General features: G+C 38.7%; 1 protein-coding gene across 1 annotated transcript in view; it reads right to left on the reverse strand.

The window, feature by feature from the left end:
- TOP6BL (TOP6B like initiator of meiotic double strand breaks) overlaps window positions 1-19,139 on the reverse strand; it is a 98,486-nt gene that overhangs the window by 36,535 nt on the left and 42,812 nt on the right. Inside the window, exons 4-8 of the mRNA XM_060103920.1 lie at window positions 12,001-12,110; window positions 5,844-5,927; window positions 4,396-4,451; window positions 3,584-3,655; window positions 1,879-2,074 (exon numbers count right to left, since the gene is read on the reverse strand). Of these exons, the coding sequence (XP_059959903.1) occupies window positions 1,879-2,074; window positions 3,584-3,655; window positions 4,396-4,451; window positions 5,844-5,927; window positions 12,001-12,110 (518 nt within the window). The remainder of the gene's footprint in view (window positions 1-1,878; window positions 2,075-3,583; window positions 3,656-4,395; window positions 4,452-5,843; window positions 5,928-12,000; window positions 12,111-19,139) is intronic.

The following is a 19,139-nucleotide window of genomic DNA, read 5'->3' on the forward strand; positions in this document are numbered from 1 at the left end:
TGGAGAATGGGATGAGGACGAAGAGAAACTTTCATATTTTATTTATACTCTTCTGTATGATCTAGATATTAAGAAAAAGCATGTTTTAAAATATGAAATGTCGGGCTTCCCTGGTGGTGCAGTGGTTGAGAGTCCACCTGCCGATGCAGGGGACACGGGTTCGTGCCCCGGTCCGGGAAGATCCCACATGCCGCGGAGCGGCTGGGCCCGTGAGCCATGGCCGCTGAGCCTGCGCGTCCGGAGCCTGTGCTCTGCAGCGGGAGAGGCCACAACAGTGAGGGGCCCACGTACCGCAAAAAATAATAATAATAATAAAATAAATAAAATAAAAAAATAAAAGAATAAAATGCGAAATGTCCATGCACAGTGTTTATCACTATCCTGGCTCCTCCGTCCTCCTTAAAGACATCCTCAGCTGACATTTAACATATCAGGACCTTGGCCCTCTTCTGTTCTTGTTCTTTATACTCTACTACAACTTCCTTTACTCCTACAGCTTCAATCATATAATCATAATAATACTGAACATTTATCAAACATTTACATTATGTGTCAGGCAATATGCTGGGAGCTTCACATGGATTATTATATAGTTAACCCTAAAACAAACAAATCCCAAAAGAACAACAAGAGAAACCTTTGCAAGGGAAAATAAGTCTTTTTTTTTTTTTTTTTGAAAATAAATCTTTGAGGTAGGTATTATTATCCCCATACTAAAGCTGAGGAAATAAAGGCTTAGGCTGGTTGAGTAAGTTGTGCAAAGTCACACAGCTAATTAGTGGTGAATCTAGCATTTTTACTCCTGTGTCATGCTCTAGCCATAGCACTATACTATACTATAGTTACCTATGGAGAAAACTCTGAGGCTTTAAAATCTATTTCTCTAAATCTGACCACCTCCAAATTCCAGACCAAAATTTCTATATGGCTGCTTGCCATTTTTAAAGGATGTCCTGCAGGCACCATAAATGCAACATATGTAAAGCCAAACTAATCTTCACTCCTCAGATCTGCTATTTATAATTTCCATCTTGTTGCCAGTATCATTATTCTGTCGGCCATCTATGGAAATCTTTTTTAACAGCTTTACTGAGGTTTAATTTACATATCATACAAATCACCCATTTAAAGTGTACAATTAAATTGGTTTTAGTGTATTCAAAAAGTTGTGCAACCATCACCACTATCAGTTTTAGGACATTTTTATCACTCCCAGGAGAATCATTCCCCATCTATTTTCTGTCTCTATAAATTTGCCTATTCTGGATATAGAGTTCTTGACATCAACTTTAGCCATTCTCTGCCCCTAATCTCTCCCTAGCCAAACAATGAATTGGTTACCTCATCATGTTGATTCTTTCCAGTGATAAGTCTCTCCTTTCCATGCTCATCACACTTTTAATTCATGCACTTAATAGCTCTTGCCCAGCTCCCTTACTTATTTAATTAGTGATTACTGACGTCTCTCTCCCACCCATCCTGTACAAGGCTGCTAGGGATTCCTAAAACATTTAATGGTTTCCCATTATATAGAGAATAAAGTTCACACCCCTTAGTGTGGCACTCAAGATCCACCATATTCAACTCCAAACTACTTTTCCAGCCTCATCTCTCCCTCTTGCACCATTCATTCCATGCTTCAGTCATACTAGATTATATGAAAACAGTGTGGCACGTGTCATATTTTATAGTTTTCAGTTCCTTGGAAAAATTCTCAAGCTTAGCTTTCATATTGGATTTTTGTTTTTATACAAATCATACCAGCTTCTAGATACAGAGTTTATATGCTAGAGGCTTTTCTAGAATTGAAATATAAAAATCCATTTTCAAAGACAATGAATTTGAACATTTTGGTGGACTCTGTCATCAAAAGGATATGGAAGCTGAAGAAATCCTATTCAGTTGGTTGGAAAAGACCTTTGGGCAAGGACAGAGAGCAGCAGCTGGAGTCAGTATCAGCTCCCCCAACAAGCCCATTTCAGCCACATCATCAGGGATGAAGAGCATTACTGGATGTCCTAGCACAGGATGGATTCTGCTGCAGAGTAATTCAGTTGTACCAAATTTTGGTGTACTGTCAAAAAACAGGTAAGACAAATTTAGCTTTTTTCCCTCTTAAGAAATTATTTTAAAGGGAATTCAAAATTCTTTTTATAACTTCTAGCATATGCATAACCATATCATCCACCATATAAATTTTGTTGGTATAAGTAACTTGTGTCCCACTCAGTGAATCACAGGGAATGGAAAAAGTAGACAAACTGGCATTTCAGGAATTATAGCATGGCTCCTGCTTTTGCTGCCACTAATGGCAGTTTTATATTCTCAAAAGTATATTCTCTCCACTAAAATTACTCTATGGTTCTGAGCAGAAGTTTCCAAGATCATTCAAAGATCAGCATGGTGGGGGTGGGGGTCAGGGGTCCCTGAATCACAAATGGCCTAAAACTGGCCTCATGATACTTAGGTTTCTGCTTTTACACATGCTACACCTTCCCCTGAAGAAGTCTGAGGTTACTATTTGATAGGAGTAATGAGAAAAAATTGGGACATCTTTCTCTCCTAGAAAGAATCTAGTGAAATTTGGTATTTGCTTACTTTCCAACAGCTCTTTTCTAAACAGAAAAGAAATGTTAATGAACCTTTCCCCCTTTCTCTAAACTAATCAGGTCACCCAGGGAAATATGTCCACAAACATTGGCTTAGAGGCTTAAACTCTTTCAGTAAATCTATGATAGCAAGGCTGTCTGCCTGTAGGGACTGTATGATGCTAGAAGATTACTAAATAAAGATGTGGGGTGGGGGTTTTGTGTCCTGCAGATATTAAAGAATAAAACATAGTCTAATCTGAGAGGTAATTTTGGTCAAAAGTAAGAAAACAGACTGAAAAACCATAGGCAGTCTCTTCAAGCCTTAAGATCCTATGACTACCAGTGTTGATCCAGGGCATATAAGTGGAGGCAGAAACTACTGAATAAAGAATAGATTCGTTGGACTTAAACATAAATTAGGCATTTTCTTGCTATAATTCATGTTCCCTTTGGGTTCTGTGGTAATTGGATAGTACAGGAAGGCAAAGCACAGGGTTCTACTCCATTTATTTTCCACCTCCTCCATGGATTTTTTTGCAGTCTGAAAAAGGTAGAGGTGGGAAGAAAGATGATTTCTAAACCTACGCAAAATGCTAATACACAAGCAATAATATACAAAGAATTCCTTTGCAGTCATAGTATCTCTCTAGCCAAGAGTTCAAGTAATCTTTAAAGTCATTCCTCTCTTCTCATGTCTAAATGGGATTGGAGTTAGCAGGGTTTGTTTTGTTTCATTTACAGAAGAAATTAAGGCATGGAGAGGAGAAGGAACATGCATGTCCTCAGGTCAATTAGAATATATTCAAGGAGCCAGGAATAATAATAGTTTTCAATACAGATAGCTTAAAATTTTTACTTTCAATTTTCTTACAGAGAATCTGACGCTTGGCACTAAGAATTGACAACTGAGACCACTTTCAATTTCTGCCCACATTCATACTCATACTAAGAGAGTAAAACATGGAGAGGGACAACAATGCTTTCCCCTTCACCTCACATAATGCTGATAGTTTACGACAAGAGCAATTCCATTTGACAGGTTCAAAGTAGGTTCATTCTCTGCCCTGCAAAGCAAAGAAAAGCTAAGCCATATCTCAAAGATTCTAAAACCAATCTCTGCCTCTTACAAATTTTGGCCCATGAGTACCAACCCCCGAGATTACTGAAATTTAGTAACCAATTAACCAAGGGGAAAATGTCTATTTTTAAGTTTTCTCATTCTAGTGAAATGGAAAGTCATGAAAGGTTTAATCTACTTACTCATTAGAAACTAATCTAGAGGGCTTCCCTGGTGGTGCAGTGGTTGGGAGTCCTCCTGCCAATGCAGGGGACACGGGTTCGAGCCCTGGTCTGGGAAGATCCCACATGCCGTAGAGCAACTAGGCCTGTGCACCACAACTACTGAGCCTGAGCTCCATCCAGAGCCCGCGAGCCACAACTACTGAGCTCGTGTGCCACAACAACTGAAGCCCAGGCGCCTAGAGCCCATGCTCCTCAACAAGAGAAGCCACCGCAATGAGAAGCCTGCACACCGCAATGAAGAGTAGCCCCCACTCGCCACAGCTACAGAAAGCCTGCGCGCAGCAACAAAGACCCAACGCAGCCAAAAGTAAAATAAATAAATTTATTAAAAAAAGAACTAATCTAGAATAAGAAAATGTGGGGGGCGGGGTCTCAGAAAATTAGTTTCAAAGTGACTTCGAGTCAAGAAATCAAACTGTGAACCCACTGGAAATAGGACAATAATGACTGAGAAAAATTGTAGAGCCACTGCATAAACTTAAGCCATGGATTAAGGACTTACCTAAAGATCTCCATGGAGAGGATTCCATTCACCTTTACACTAAAATTAAATCTAATCTGCAAAATAAATGGGGTGTGATATTTAACATGAACCAGAATAGGTTTTAAAAATTTCCATACTCAATTCCTAAAGGAGAAGATATTCTTTGTATCACCTTTTTTTTTTCCATTGCACTTTCCCTAAACATACTTAACGCTTGTCTGTGTTCAAATTCTGCATCTTAAATACATTGAGTTCTACATTACAATTCCAAGTAGTCACAAATTATGAGGAAATACTACCTTTTTGTCCTCTGCTGTTCTCCTAATGTATCTCTTTTCCCCTTCTTAAATGAATTATCAATTTTCTCCCTATTGTTTCCATTGTTTTCGTATATGGAATATTCCGTGCTCTTTTCTTCGTTTTTTCTTCCCCTATCCCCGTCTCTTATGTCCTCCTTCCAGTTTACTTCACTGTTCTAATTACTTTATACCTTCAACCTCTATTTTTCTTTCTATATAATATAATGGGTAATAAGGAACTCTAGAGCCAGACTGCCTCATTTCAAATCCTGGCCCTGCAAGTGATTTAACCTCTGTACCATATTTCCTTGGCTCTAAAATAGGAATGATGGGCTTCCCTGGTGGCGCAGTGGTTGAGAGTCCGCCTGCCGAGGTAGGGGACACGGGTTCGTGCCCCGGTCTGGGAAGATCCCACATGCCGTGGAGCGGCTGGGCCCGTGAGCCATGGCTGCGGGGCCTGTGTGTCCGGAGCCTGTGCTCCGCAACAGGAGAGGCCACAATAGTGAGAGGCCCGTGTACCGCGCAAAAAAAAAAAAAGATAAAATAGGAATGATGATGATAAAACCTACTTCACAAGGGGTGTTGGCAGGGTTGAATGAATGAGTATGTGGAGAGCACTTGGAAGAATGACTGGCAAACAATTAAGTACTGAATCCTGCTTAAGACAGAAAAAGTAGGAAATGTGCAAGGAAAAAAGGGGAAGTTATATAGCATACTTAATTGTGTGCAACTTTATGAACATATCAAACTACAGGTAATAATAAAAATTTTAGCTTTCCAGAGTTCAAAGTAGTTTATCAAAATTTCCTTAGTTGCTCTTATAGTCACTTTAGAAAAAAAGGAGATAATCAGCAAAGTTTATCATCCAGGTTTAAAAGAAAAATGAAGCACAGAAGAGGGAAATGAGGTATCCAAAGTGATACAATAAAACAGTAAGGCAGTAAAAATAAGAACCCAAAAGAAAGTTCTCTCTATATCCAAGGGCTTTCAACTATGTCACATGACCAACATCAAGCCTGCCTTAGGGATACAGGAACCAAATCAATTCAATATTAAAACTCTTAATGATTGTAATTAAAAGAAAGAGGACCAATCAGATCCTTCCATGCCCTACAGAGTAGAGGTCTTTTAAAAACATATGACTTATTGTGCAAAAGAACAGCTTACCTTGGGGAGCACAGTGATGACTTTGCGTAAAAAATTCTTTATAACCAGGCTATCTGTCATCAAAGTTCTGGGCTTTTCATGAACCTGTAACAACATAGCAAAAACATCCACCGCACATACACAAACCCAAGAGCACAAGTGAATTAAATTATGGTATTTCTTCTTATAAAAGTAACTACACCTCAGAAAGCTTTTCAGACATCCAAGGGGAAACATCTTTGGGTCTGAAAACTGAACACCAAAGGTAATCTAATAGCCATCACTTCTTGGGCTAAAGGACCTATTTCATGGAACTTCAGGAGACGTGAACAAATACCGGAGTAAAACCCACAATCTCAAAACCACCTTTTGGAACAAATTTAAAAGTAACTTAGATTGGAGCTGAGAAGAGTAACTCTATCTTTACTATTCTAATGTGGGTCAATCTGTATTAAGAATCTGAGTGGAGTCAAAGGAGCAGGCACTAAAAAGAACCTATTTTTAAACCTTAATCCATTCATCCAAACATTTATATTTAAGGAAAAGCTGTAAAGGAGAAAACTCAAAAGTCAGAAGACCTGTGTTCTAATACTGGCTCTATAAAAATTACTTCAGTAATCATAAAAAAAAAATCACTTAACTTCTCTGGACCTTATTTCCTAATCTGCAAAACAGGCATAAAACTTAGCCTTTCAACCTCACAAAACTGTTTTAAGGACCAAAGAATAACCTGAAAATATATGTTAGACATGGTAACAATAATAGATACCACTTGATGAATGCCTGCTATGTGGCAAGCAATATGTAGGTGCTATATCTACAACAATCCTCAAGTCAGGTATTACAATCCCCTCTTTATAGATTTTAAAAAATGAGGCTCAGAATTCCCTGGAGGTCCAGGGGTTAGGACTCCGAGCTTTCACTGCCAAGGGCGCATGTTCAATCCCTGGCCAGGGAAATAAGATCCCTTCAGGCCCTGCAAGCCCTGCAGCGCGGCAAAAAAAAAAAAAAAAAAAAAAAAATGAGGCTCAGAGAAGTTATGCAACTTGCCTAAGATGTTCAGTAGTAGAGCCAGAATTTGACCCTAAGTCTATCTAACAACAATTGTCCATGCTCTTTCCAATATACCTCCATACAAATATAATAAGATTTATCACTTAATGAGGGCTTTCTCTATTCCAGGAATGGTACTAAATATTTTACTTATATTACTTCATTTACCCCTCACAGAAACCCTATTAGGTACATATAACCTAAGTTTTATGGATTAAAAAAAATGAATTTCAAAGAGGTTAAACAACTTTGCCAAGGTGTGCCTGTTCTGGCTCCAAAGCTTTAGTATTAACCACTTTCCTATACTATATTTAATATAGTGTCCCTAAAACCGAAGTTAAGGGGCTTCCCTGGTGGCACAGTGGTTGAGAGTCTGCCTGCCAATGCAGGGGATGGGGGTTCGTGCCCCGGTCCGGGAAGATCCCACATGCCGCGGAGCGGCTGGGCCCGTGAGCTATGGCCTCTGAGCCTGCGCATCCGGAGCCTGTGCTCCGCAATGGGAGAGGCCACAACAATGAGAGGCCGGCGTAACACACACACAAAAAAAAACAAACAAACAAAAAAAAACAAACGGAGTTAAAATGCGTCTCCGAAAAAATGGAGAAGTCAATGAAGAAGAAATAGAGTCAGAAATCAGTAAGTTCTTTTTCTTTTCTTTTTTATAAATTTATTTATTTATTTATATAATTTTTATTTTTGGCTGCGTTGGGTCTTCACTGCTGCACGCGGGCTTTCTCTAGTAGCGAGCGGGGGCTACTCTTCATTGTGGTGTGTGGGCTTCTTATTGCGGTGGGTTCTCTTGTTGAGGAGCACGGGCTCTAGGTGCGCAGGCTCAGTAGTTGTGGCGCATGGGCTTAGTTGCTCTGCGGCATGTGGGATCTTCCCAGATCAGGGCTCAAACCCGTGTCCCCTACATTGGCAGGTGGATTCTTAACCACTGCACCAGCAGGGAAGTCCAACCAGTAAGTTGTTATTAGTGGTTCAGAAAATACAGAGCCATGTACTAGGTGTACTAGGTGTATATTAAAGGAGAAAAAAGGTCCCAGACCCCAAAATCTCATAACACAATAAAGAAGAAACATGTAAATATCTAATAAAGAAGAATAAACTATTATAATACTCTTTATAAGTTACACTGAAAAAGAGATCAAGAACTGTGCAATGGCAGCCCCAACTGACATCTGCCTGCAACTTTATGGGAGACCCTGAACCAAAATTTAGCACCCCAATTCCTGACCCACAGAAATTGTGAGACATAATAAATGATTATTGTCGTTTAAAAAAAAAAAGAACTGTGCAATGGGTGGGGATAATTAGAAAAACTATTATAAAAATTTTTGAAAGTATTAGAAAAATGGATGGGGATTATTAAAAAATTCTGGAAACAAACCTAGGATTATTCACACATGTAAACAGCAGTAATTAAACAGTAATTGCAGCATACATACCATAGTCACATCCTTCTTTTAAAATTTTTTATTATAAAATGTTCAAATAGTAGGAAAGCAATGGTCTCTTTAAAGCATTTCCTATACTTAACACTTCCAAAACAACTTCTTGGAACAGTTTCAAACTTTTGTAACTTTAGTGATTATAGGGTATATCACAGAAAGGGCTTAATTATATCTAGCAGTAAGGCAACCAAGTAAGTGAAAGTTCCTTGAGCAGCTACCACAGAGGGTCTACAATTAGTAAGGATGGGAATATGTATATATGTATATCTCTACCCATTTTATCATTTTGTATCATGGCAAAAATAAATACAAAAATGGATAAATCCGTCAAGAAGATCTTGCAAAATCAAATTGTTTTTGGAAGGACATGTTATCCAGCCTAATGGACTCCAAGATGCAGGACTGACTGAGCATAAACACAAAACCAGCATCTCTCTTAAATGAAGTTTTACTCAGTCTTCCCTCTGGAATTAGCTTTCCTCACATGCCCAAAGCAGTGGATCATTTATTACCGCTTTTTCATGGAGGTCTCCATTCACTAGCCTTTGCTATAAACCTTGCCACTTGACCCTTCTTCCCAGTTGAGATATACGTGTATGATGAAATCTTTCACAACCTCCCCTTTTTCTCTTCTCATTCTCTCGATTCAAAAATCTTTTAGGGGGCTTCCCTGGTGGTGCAGTGGTTGAGAGTCCGCCTGCCGATGCAGGGGGCGTGGGTTCGTGCCCCAGTCCAGAAGGATCCCGCGTGCCGCGTAGTGGCTGGGCCCGTGAGCCATGGCCACTGGGCCTGGCGCGTCCGGTACCTGTGCTCCGCGGCGGGAGAGGCCACAGCAGTGAGAGGTCCACGTACCACAAAAAAAAATAAAGAAAAAAAATCTTTTAAATAGGGACTTCCCTGGTGGCGCAGTGGTTAAGAATCCGCCTGCCAATGCAGGGTACACGGGTCAAGACCTGGTCCGGGAAGATTCCACATGCCGCGGAGCAACTAAGCCCGTGTGCCACAACTACTGAGCCTGCACTCTAGAGCCTGTGAGCGCGTGCTCACTGAGCCCGAAAACCACAACTACTGAAGCCCGTGCGCCTAGGGCCCATGCTCTGCAACAAGAGAAGCCAATGCAATGAGAAGCCTGTGCACCGCAACAAAGAGTAGCCCCCACTCCAGCAACTAGAGAAAGCCCACACACAGCAATAAAGACCCAACGCAGCCAAAAATAAATAATAAATAAGTAAATAAATTTATTGTAAAAATATTTTAAATAGCTGCACAGTATCAGAGACAATGAGATGTAATAGAGCAAATGCTTTCAGGAAATCCTTGTTCCTCTTAGGTTATACTGCTCTTACCTCTCCCCACCTGTCACCAACTGATTACTGGGCATTAAGCTCACAGTTCTCCTCTGTACTCTATAAGCTCACAGTTCTGCTCTGTACTCTAAGTCCTGCCATCATCTTGGCTGACTTCCACATACAAACAGATGACCAGTCTAAGCAACAATTTGGTCTCATAATACTCTGACCTCCTCAACTCCAACGACCTTGACCTCCACTCATTTCCAGCCACCTACTTCCACGGCCATAGATTGGAACTGTATTGTTCTGGAAGGCTTAAACTAAAATGTCCCACTCTTATGTGAAAAAATATGCTCCAAGATGTTAATAGTGGCTACCTTGATTAAGTCAATTATCTGTACTCTAAATGCACACTTTGATTTCCTCTTGCAATAAGGAAAAACTAAAAACAAAACAAAAAAAGAAAGAAACTTTATCACTCTGATGATAAATTTTTGTTCTTTCAAGCCTCTGAACTTTTTATACCCAGAAAATCTGTTTTTCAGTCTCATCAAAGACCTCTAGACCTTGACAACTTCCCATTGGGTTAGGTACCCTTCCTCTAGGCTACCTCAGCATCAGTGCTTACCTCTACCATGATACATATTACACTGCATTGTAATTATTTGTTTACTTATCTATCTTTTCCTTTAGATTCCAAGTTCCTTGGGATCAAGTAACATGTCTTGGGACTCTGTCTAGCACACTGAAGCTGTCATGAACAAACACAGGTTTCTGAGTGAAGGAATGAATATTGAAACAGCACTGATCAATATGAGTAAGACTTTGATTCAGATTCTAATTCTGTCCTTAACTTTGGTATGACCTTGGGAAAGTCAGTTAAATTCTCTGAATTTCAGTTTTCTTGTATCTGTAAAATGGGGTGATGATAATCCTTGTCCTATCCATTTCATAGAGTTGTCAGGAGGCTTAAATAATATATATGTTAGGTATAAGAATTACCATTGCTTGTTCAGACTGGCTAAAACACATGATTTCCTTTTCTAGAACTGCTTTCCTTGGCTCACTGAAATCAGTTTTTTTATTGCTACTTGACATTAATAGTTTTAGAGCTGACTAACCATTAATTGCTCCAGATTGTTTACCCTTTGTTCCCCTAAACAAGATATGGCACAGCCACGGATATCTTTTGTCCCGATACCATAGTCATTTCCTTTTAGAAGAAGGATATAATTGTTCCAACATGGAGAAAGGCCTCCCAAGTGCTTTTTGGGAGAACGTTTAAAGTACTCTAATTCTTTGTCTCCACCAGTTCAAAGGAAGGCAAGATAGGGGATCAGAGAATTGTTAAAGGGAATGGAGAACTCAATTGTCACTCTCATAAATCTGGGCTACAAATAAATCAATAAAGATCTTTAAACCAACCTAATAAAAATGTATCTAAATAGGATCTGCACTGGGAATCCATTTTTATTTTCTTTTTCAGGAGATCCAAATTCAAATAATGGTTTACTTCAGTGGTTCTCAAATTTACCTGCACATTAGGAATCATCTGGGATTTTAAAAATATTCCAAAGCCCAGGCCACACATCTTACGGACTGGATTGTGTCCCCCAAAATTCATCTGTTGCAGACCTAGCCTCCATGTGACTATATTTGCAGACAGGGCCTTAAGGATGTCATTAAGGTTAAATGAGGTCATAAGGGGGGCGCCCTAATCTGATAGGACTGGTGCTCTTGTAAGAAGAGGAAAAGACACCAGAAGGCTCTCTCTCCACATACATACAGAGGAAAGGTCATGTGAACAGTGACAAGGTATCTTGATCTTGGACTTCTAGCCTCCAGAAGTATGACAAAAATAAGTTTCTGTTGTTTACGCCACCCAATCTGTGGTATTTTTTTTTTAATGGCAGGCTAAGCAGACTAATCCAGCACCCTAGACCAATTAAATCACAACCTCTTGAAGTGGGACACAAACAACACTTTTTTTTTTTTTTTTTTTTGCAGTACACGGGCCTCTCACTGTTGTGGCCTCTCCCGTTGCAGAGCACAGGCTCCGGACGTGCAGGCTCAGCGGCCATGGTTCACAGGCCCAGCCGCTCCGCGGCATTTGGGATCTTCCCAGACCAGGGCACGAACCTGTGTCCCCTGCATCGGCAGGCGGACTCTCAACCACTGCGCCACCACGGAAGCCCAAACATCACTATTTTGAAAGCTCCCAGGTGATTTAAAATCGGCACATGGAAGTTTAGGGACCAACGCCTTATTTCATTTCAACTTTGAATTATAACGGACCTAGGCTTTTCTTTCCTGTTACTACATTTGTAGAAAAATAAGAATCAAAACATCATTAATTTATAGAACCACAGCAAAACTTGCCTCAAAAATCATCTGGAAGGGTATTACACCTGACACGTCCTGAGAATAGCTGGCTTCCTCTGAAGTCCAGCTCAGCTCTGCAGAGAGTCCAGGCAGTATAGACTGTATTCCTGTGTGAGAAGAGATGGTGGCAGAATAGAACAAGCAGTTTGCATGAGCACCAGAGTTTCTGGAGTTATTAAACTGATGAGCCAAGAAGTCTCTTCCCTGATGAAAAGATTATCTGCAAAATTTTAAATATGACTGGAGATGGCTATGCATCAGCAAATTGCTTAAACATTTAGAATTACTTTATGGGGATAAGATTTAATCACGTTTTCAATTTTACACAAATTGAAAATTTGCTAAATCAATTTGTATTTTCACTTAATTTCCACAAGGTCATATCCAATGCCACAAATCTTCAGAGTTGATAGCTCTAACTGATATTCTTATATTTTTTAATAAATCAATTCATTATTTAATAACACAAATCCAGTAAGTGAGCTAATTTAGAACTTAAAACAGAAAAATTCAAGAATGACCCTCTCAGGCATTTACCTAATGCCTAATGCCTTTTTTTATCCAAGAAAAGCAAACCCTTGCTAATTTAATTGTCAATTAACCATGTCGTATATTTACATATGTTGATTCAGAACACTTTACACAAAGCATCAGTGAGTCCTGGATCATCATCAACAAATAGAACCTCAAAGTATGCACCATCCTTCTTTCTTTCTGTACCCTGGCACTAATATTATAAAGGGAAAAAACCCCAAATCTCCCATTTTATAAAATGCCATCCCTTATTTCCCCTCTGTAGTAGTATTATAATAGAGAACTAAATATGAATAAAAATATATATCTCAGTCTCTGAACGTTCTACCTTATAAATGAGGTTGACAATGTTGATATTATACAAGAATTCAACTTAAAAATTTTAATAACAATAACATATATCCTAAAATAATAGCACAACTTTCTTCTAAAACATTCATACCATATATCTAATAAAGCTTTAACCGTCTCAAAGAAGATCAAGTTCTAGCTATCAATCTTAATGGGTAATATTTTTCTTGCCATTAGTTTGTTTTTCAAATATAATTCAGTCACAAAGCTTGAGATAATATGGCAGCAAGGTTATGCTACACTGAAGTTTAATGAAGTTGGCACTAAACCAGGATGACTTACATCAATCTTCAGTTTTACCACTGACTGACTTTCTGACCTAGGGTGACCCCCTTTTTTCTGTGATTCAGTTACCTTTCTATGAGATAAGAAAAAATTGTTCCTCAATCCTAAAAGTAGTAATATAGTGAAAAATAGGGAAAACATGTAGATACATGAGAAAAAGGTTTGTCAATAACTTGGCATTCTCTAGAAATCTTAATAATGATTTTTTAAAATGAGTAGTTATTTGGGGGAAATTAATTTCAATTAACTCATTCCATACACCAAAAAAAAAAAAAAAGTCCAGATGGATTGACTAGAGTTAAATGTGAAAAGGTAAATCAATAGAACTAAATAAAAAGCCTTCTGTTTCAAGATAAGTCAAGCATACGTTGAAATTTCATCTTCCCATTCAAACACACAAAATGATAAAACAAGTATTTTTAAATTTTAATAAAACATAGTCATAGGGACTTCCCTGGTGGTCCAGTGGTTAAGACTCCACGTTTCCAATGGAGGAGGTGAGGGTTTGACCCCTGGTCGGGGAACTAGGATCCCACATGCCGCATGGCACAGCCAAGTAAATAAATAAATGAATGAATAAAAATTAAAACAAAACAAAACATAGTCATAGTGAGAAAAAAAGAAAAGAGAAATCTTTATAGACCAGAAATAGAGAGGTATTCTTCCCTAATCTTCAGAAAGGAAAAAGAATCCACAGTGGTAAGTAAGGACCAAAGATGCCCCATGTTTGAGGCATGGAATAGAAAAAAAAAATGGAGCTAATACTGCAACACCAACAGGTTTAAGAGCAAGAGCCACAGAGGCCACACGTAGGAGGTATAAGCAAGGGACCAAAACATGAACAAAAACCATGAACAATACCACCTGCCTACCTGAGGGCTGGTTAAAAGCCAAGTGATGCTAGCAGCAGCATCAGTGATGCAGGATGAGGACCTTAGAGCCATGTAATGTAAGTACGGATGAGACTCAGAACTATATATTCTATTAAGATACAAGAGCCTTTTATCTTTCCACTCAAGCAAAGTTTAATCCAAGATACGTGCCCTGCAGATTAGGGCTCAGCAACCCAGAGAACCTCCTACTGGAAGGCTGTCAATGCAGGATGTGTTCAGGACAAAAGGGTCATGGACAATTAGCTCTTAACTAAAAATTACCAACCAGTGAAGACGAATACCATGAAAAACAGGACACATATCAACCAACAAAATGTATACCTGAGGAAACAGAGTTAATAAAACAATCTGAAAAGAACTTTAAAAATAAGTGCTCTGTATTTTATACCTTCAAATATAAAAAGAAGCCATGAAACAAGAATACACTGCCATCAATTAAACAGAAAGTAACAGCCAAAAACCCTATTAGAAATCTTAGAAATTGAAGATACAGTGTTTGAAATGAAAACCCTATGGATGGTAGATTAGACACTGTAAAAGAGCATATTTAAAAGAAAAGGTAGTACTTGAATGTCCATAGAAGCATGATTCACAGTAGGAAAAAGTGGAAACAACCCACATGTCCAACAAATTATGAACAGATTAACAAAATATGGAATATTATTCAGCTACAGAAAGAAATGAAGTACTGTTACATGCTACATACTAACATAAATGAATCTTGGAAACATTATGCTTAGTGAAAGAAGCCAGACACAAAAGGCCACATAGTGTATTATTTTGTTTATATGAAATGTCTAGAACAGGCAAATCCATAAAGACAGAAAGTAGATTAGTGTTTGCCAAAGGACAGGGGGTAGGGGTAAGGGGAGTGACTGCTAATGGGTACAGGGTTTCTTCTGCGGGTGATGAAAATGTAATGTTATAAATAGTGATGATAGTTGTACAACTTTGTGAATATACTTAAAACCACTGAATTATATACACTTTAAAATGGTATATTTTATGACATGTGAATTATATATCAATTAAAAGAAGGAAAAGATAAAAGATATTAAGAACAGATCTCTAAAAGACAAAAACACTAAAAAAATTAAAATTAAAAAAATTCAGAATAAAGAATGACTGAGCCACACAGCTAAACACATCACAATGAAACCCAGAATAACAAGGATAAAGAGAAAACCCTACAAGCTACAAATGAGAATCAAATTAGCCAAAAGAAACATGAGTTAGACTTCTCATCAACAATGCTAGATGCCAGAGGATAACCGAGTACTATCTTCAAAGATCTGAAGAAAATTCACTTTGACTCTGGACTTTTAAGAGAACCAAACTACCATTAAAGAATGAGAAACTTAATATGTTTATATTCCTTAAGTCCTTGCTGAAAGAACTACTAAATAAACCAGCAGGATCTTTGAAAATGAGTTTACATTTGCACCTTTTTGCTGAGATGGGGTGGAGATAAGGGGGAAAGAATGATATAATATCAATAGCAAACTACTTATTGACTTAGCTCTTCAACTGTTAAAGAAAAAGTAGATAGGGCTTCCCTGGTGGTGCAGTGGTTGAGAGTCCACCTGCCAATGCAGGGGACACGGGTTCGTGCCCCAGTCCGGGAAGATCCCACATGCCGCGGAGCGGCTAGGCCCATGAGCCATGGCCAATGAGCCTGCACGTCCGGAGCCTGTGCTCTGCAACAGGAGAGGCCACAACAGTGAGAGGCCCGCATACCGCAAAAAAAAAAGAAAAAGTAGATAGAAAAATTTCAATCTTGTGGCAATGTGGACATACATCAAAACCATATATTGGGACTTCTCCTTGTAGTGATGAAATAACTGGTACCAAATAAGCCCTCCCACCAAAAACTAGTATAAAACTGGATAAAATATACTAAGCAATTGTTTTCAGGCATTGAGCAATAAATAGCACAAGCTGTGATCCTTGAGAGAAGGGAAACCCATGACATGACCCCTATGATTGCCCTGGATGTCTGCCTGGGGAAATTTTCCTGCCCATGGAGGACAGAGCTGGAGCCCAAGCAGAGCACAGTGGTTCCATTAAGCTGAGGAGACAGCGAATAGAGCTCAGGGTTGTGAAAGTACCTGGAATCTGCAAGGCAGGGCACTGGAGAGGAGGGAGCTGTGCAGAAATGGGTACCAAAAGTCTGTCTGGAAGCTCCCCACGAGCCCTTGGCCAAGGGCTGGGCTATGCATACAGTGGTGAGACTATATAAGATTTCCCAGAGAGCAGTTGCAATGGAGTTGAAAATGGAACAAGAAATTAGTGGTGGGAAATGTTGGCCTAGAATGGAGAGAACTTGATAAAACTGATGGTGTCCAGTTGAGATGGCAAAAAGGTAATATTTTAGTAGTAAAAAACACATTCAAGAAGGAGGTCTGATCCACCCTAAAAAAGCCTAAAACCAAGTCTCAACAAGATTCACAGAGAAGATACAGTTGGAGGTTGAGTGGTATCAAGTTAGAGGGGTTTGAAAATGACTTGGCTTTCTATAGATCTACCCTTTAAAACGTATTTTAAAAGCCTACACAAGGTTAGGGTGATTAGCTTGCTAGAACTGCCTGCTAGAACAAAAATCAACACTCTTCAGAGGTAGAACGAATATAGAATAGATCACATTACGCAGTAGAAAATAAATATTTAATAGACATGCAAAGAAAAAGGAAAATATAACTCATACAAAAAAGCAATCAATAAAAACCAAGCCTGTTACAGATGTTACATTTAGGAAAGGTTTTAAAGCATATATTACAAATATGTTCAAAGGCTTAAATGGTGGTTTAAATGAGTGAACTGATAGGGAATACCAGCAGAGAAATATGGACACTGTTAAAAAAAAAAAAAGGGCTTCCATGGTGGCGCAGTGGTTGGGAGTCCGCCTGCCGATGCAGGGGACACGGGTTCGTGCCCCGATCCCGGAGGATCCCACGTGCCGCGGAGCGGCTGGGCCCGCGGGCCATGGCCGCGGAGCCTGTGTGTCCGGAGCCTGTGCTCCGCAACGGGAGGGGCCACAGCAGTGAGAGGCCCGCGTACAGCAAAAAAAAAAAAAAAAAAAAAAAAACAAAAAAAAAAAAAAAAAAGAACCAAATGGAAATTCTATAACTGAAAAGTTCAATAACTGAAATTAAGAATTCACTAGATAGGTTTAATAGTAGATGACAGAATAATAATATTGAGATGACAGAAAACTCAGTGAAATTATTGAAGGCAAAGAACAAAAATTATCCAATCTGGAAAGCAGAGAAAAAAGGGCTGAAGAAAAATGAATAGAATCTTAGAAAACTTCAGGACAATATCAACTAGTCAAAAATATGTGTAATGGGGGCTTCCCTGGTGGCGCAGTGGTTGAGAGTCCGCCTGCCGATGCAGGGGACACGGGTTCATGCCCCGGTCCGGGAAGATCCCACATGCCGCGGAGCACCTGGGCCCGTGAGCCACGGCCACTGGGCCTGTGCATCCGGAGCCTGTGCTCCGTGGGCGGGAGAGGCCACAGCAGTGAGAGGCCCACATACCGCCAAAAAAAAAAAAAAAAAAAAAAATGAGGGTAAGACAAAGACATTTTTAGGTAAACAAAAGATGTTGTTGCTAGAAGACCTGCACTACAAGAAATGCTAAGGATGTTCTTTAGGCTTAATATGGAAACCCAGATATACAGGAAGAAATGAAGCATCAGAAATAATAAATAAATAGATAAATATAAAATACTAGTTTTTTCTTCTTGCATTTTTCTTAAAATACAACTAATAGTTTAAACAAAAATAATAACATTGTAAAGCAGGAATTATAACACCTAAAAATATTCAAAATAGTATTAAATTATAACATCCCCCAAATATAATAAATATCCACAAGTTCATCCTCATATACATAATTGAATTAAAGGTGAAGAAGGGGCAGGTCTTCCTTACAGATAAATTCCAATAAATAAATGTAGAAGGAATGAGGATGTATTAAATCATGATAACACCACAGTAATAACTGCTCCAGGCAAGACCCACCAATGCTAAATTAGTAGATGAAGGTTTAAGAAGAAATAGGATGCTTGCATAATCTCATTGTATTTCCCCCAAATATTTAAAAATTACAAAGAGTAACTCTACTTGGAAAAATCTGACAGATAGCACCTTAATCAAGTGATCAAGGTTAATATTACCAACAATAAGACATATCAACATCTTCAGTTCCTTGATATGATGCACTGAAAAGGACACATCATCTCTGTGGTATTCTTTCTGGCAATGTATAACCTCAATCTAATGTAAGAAAACAGCAAACGAGTTCACATTGAAGGACATCCTACAAAACACCTGACAAGTACACTTCAAAAATGTCAAGGTTATGAAAGAAAAAGAAAGACTGAGGAATAGTCACAGATGGAAAGTGATTAGTAACACATGACAACTAAATGCAAAGTGAGATCCTGGAATGGATCCAGGAATCGAAAAAGAACATGAGTACAAAAACTGATAAAATCTTAAGTCTGTAGTTTAGTTATTAGTATTTTACCAATGTTAATTTCTTAGTTTTGATAATTGTACTACAGTTATTTAAAATATTAACTGCAGAGGAATCTGGGTGAACAGTATATAAGAACTCTGTGTACTGTTTTTACAACTCTTCCATCAATCAAAAATTATTTTCAAATTAAAAATGTAAATACTCTGCAAAAGGATGAAACTAGAGCACTATCCTACACCATACACAAAAATTAACTCAAAATAGATTAAAAACTTGACTATAAGACCTGAAACCATAAACTCCTAGAAGAAAACATAAGTGGTAACCTCCTTGACATGGGGTTTGGTGATGATATTTTTAACTTGACACTGAAAGCAAAGGCAACAAAAGTAAAAATAGGTAAGTGGAACCTACATCAAACTAAAAAGCTTCTTCACAGCAAAGGAAACCATCAACAAAATGAAAAGGAAGAAAAAATCTGCAAATCATATATCTGATAAGGAGCTAATAACCAAAAAATATAAAGAAATCATACAACTCAATAGCAAACAAACAACCCAATTGCAAAATAGGCAGAGGATCTGAATAGAC

This window comes from Mesoplodon densirostris, chromosome 7 (genome assembly GCF_025265405.1).
Source record: "Mesoplodon densirostris isolate mMesDen1 chromosome 7, mMesDen1 primary haplotype, whole genome shotgun sequence".
In the NCBI taxonomy this organism is placed as follows: domain Eukaryota; kingdom Metazoa; phylum Chordata; class Mammalia; order Artiodactyla; family Ziphiidae; genus Mesoplodon; species Mesoplodon densirostris.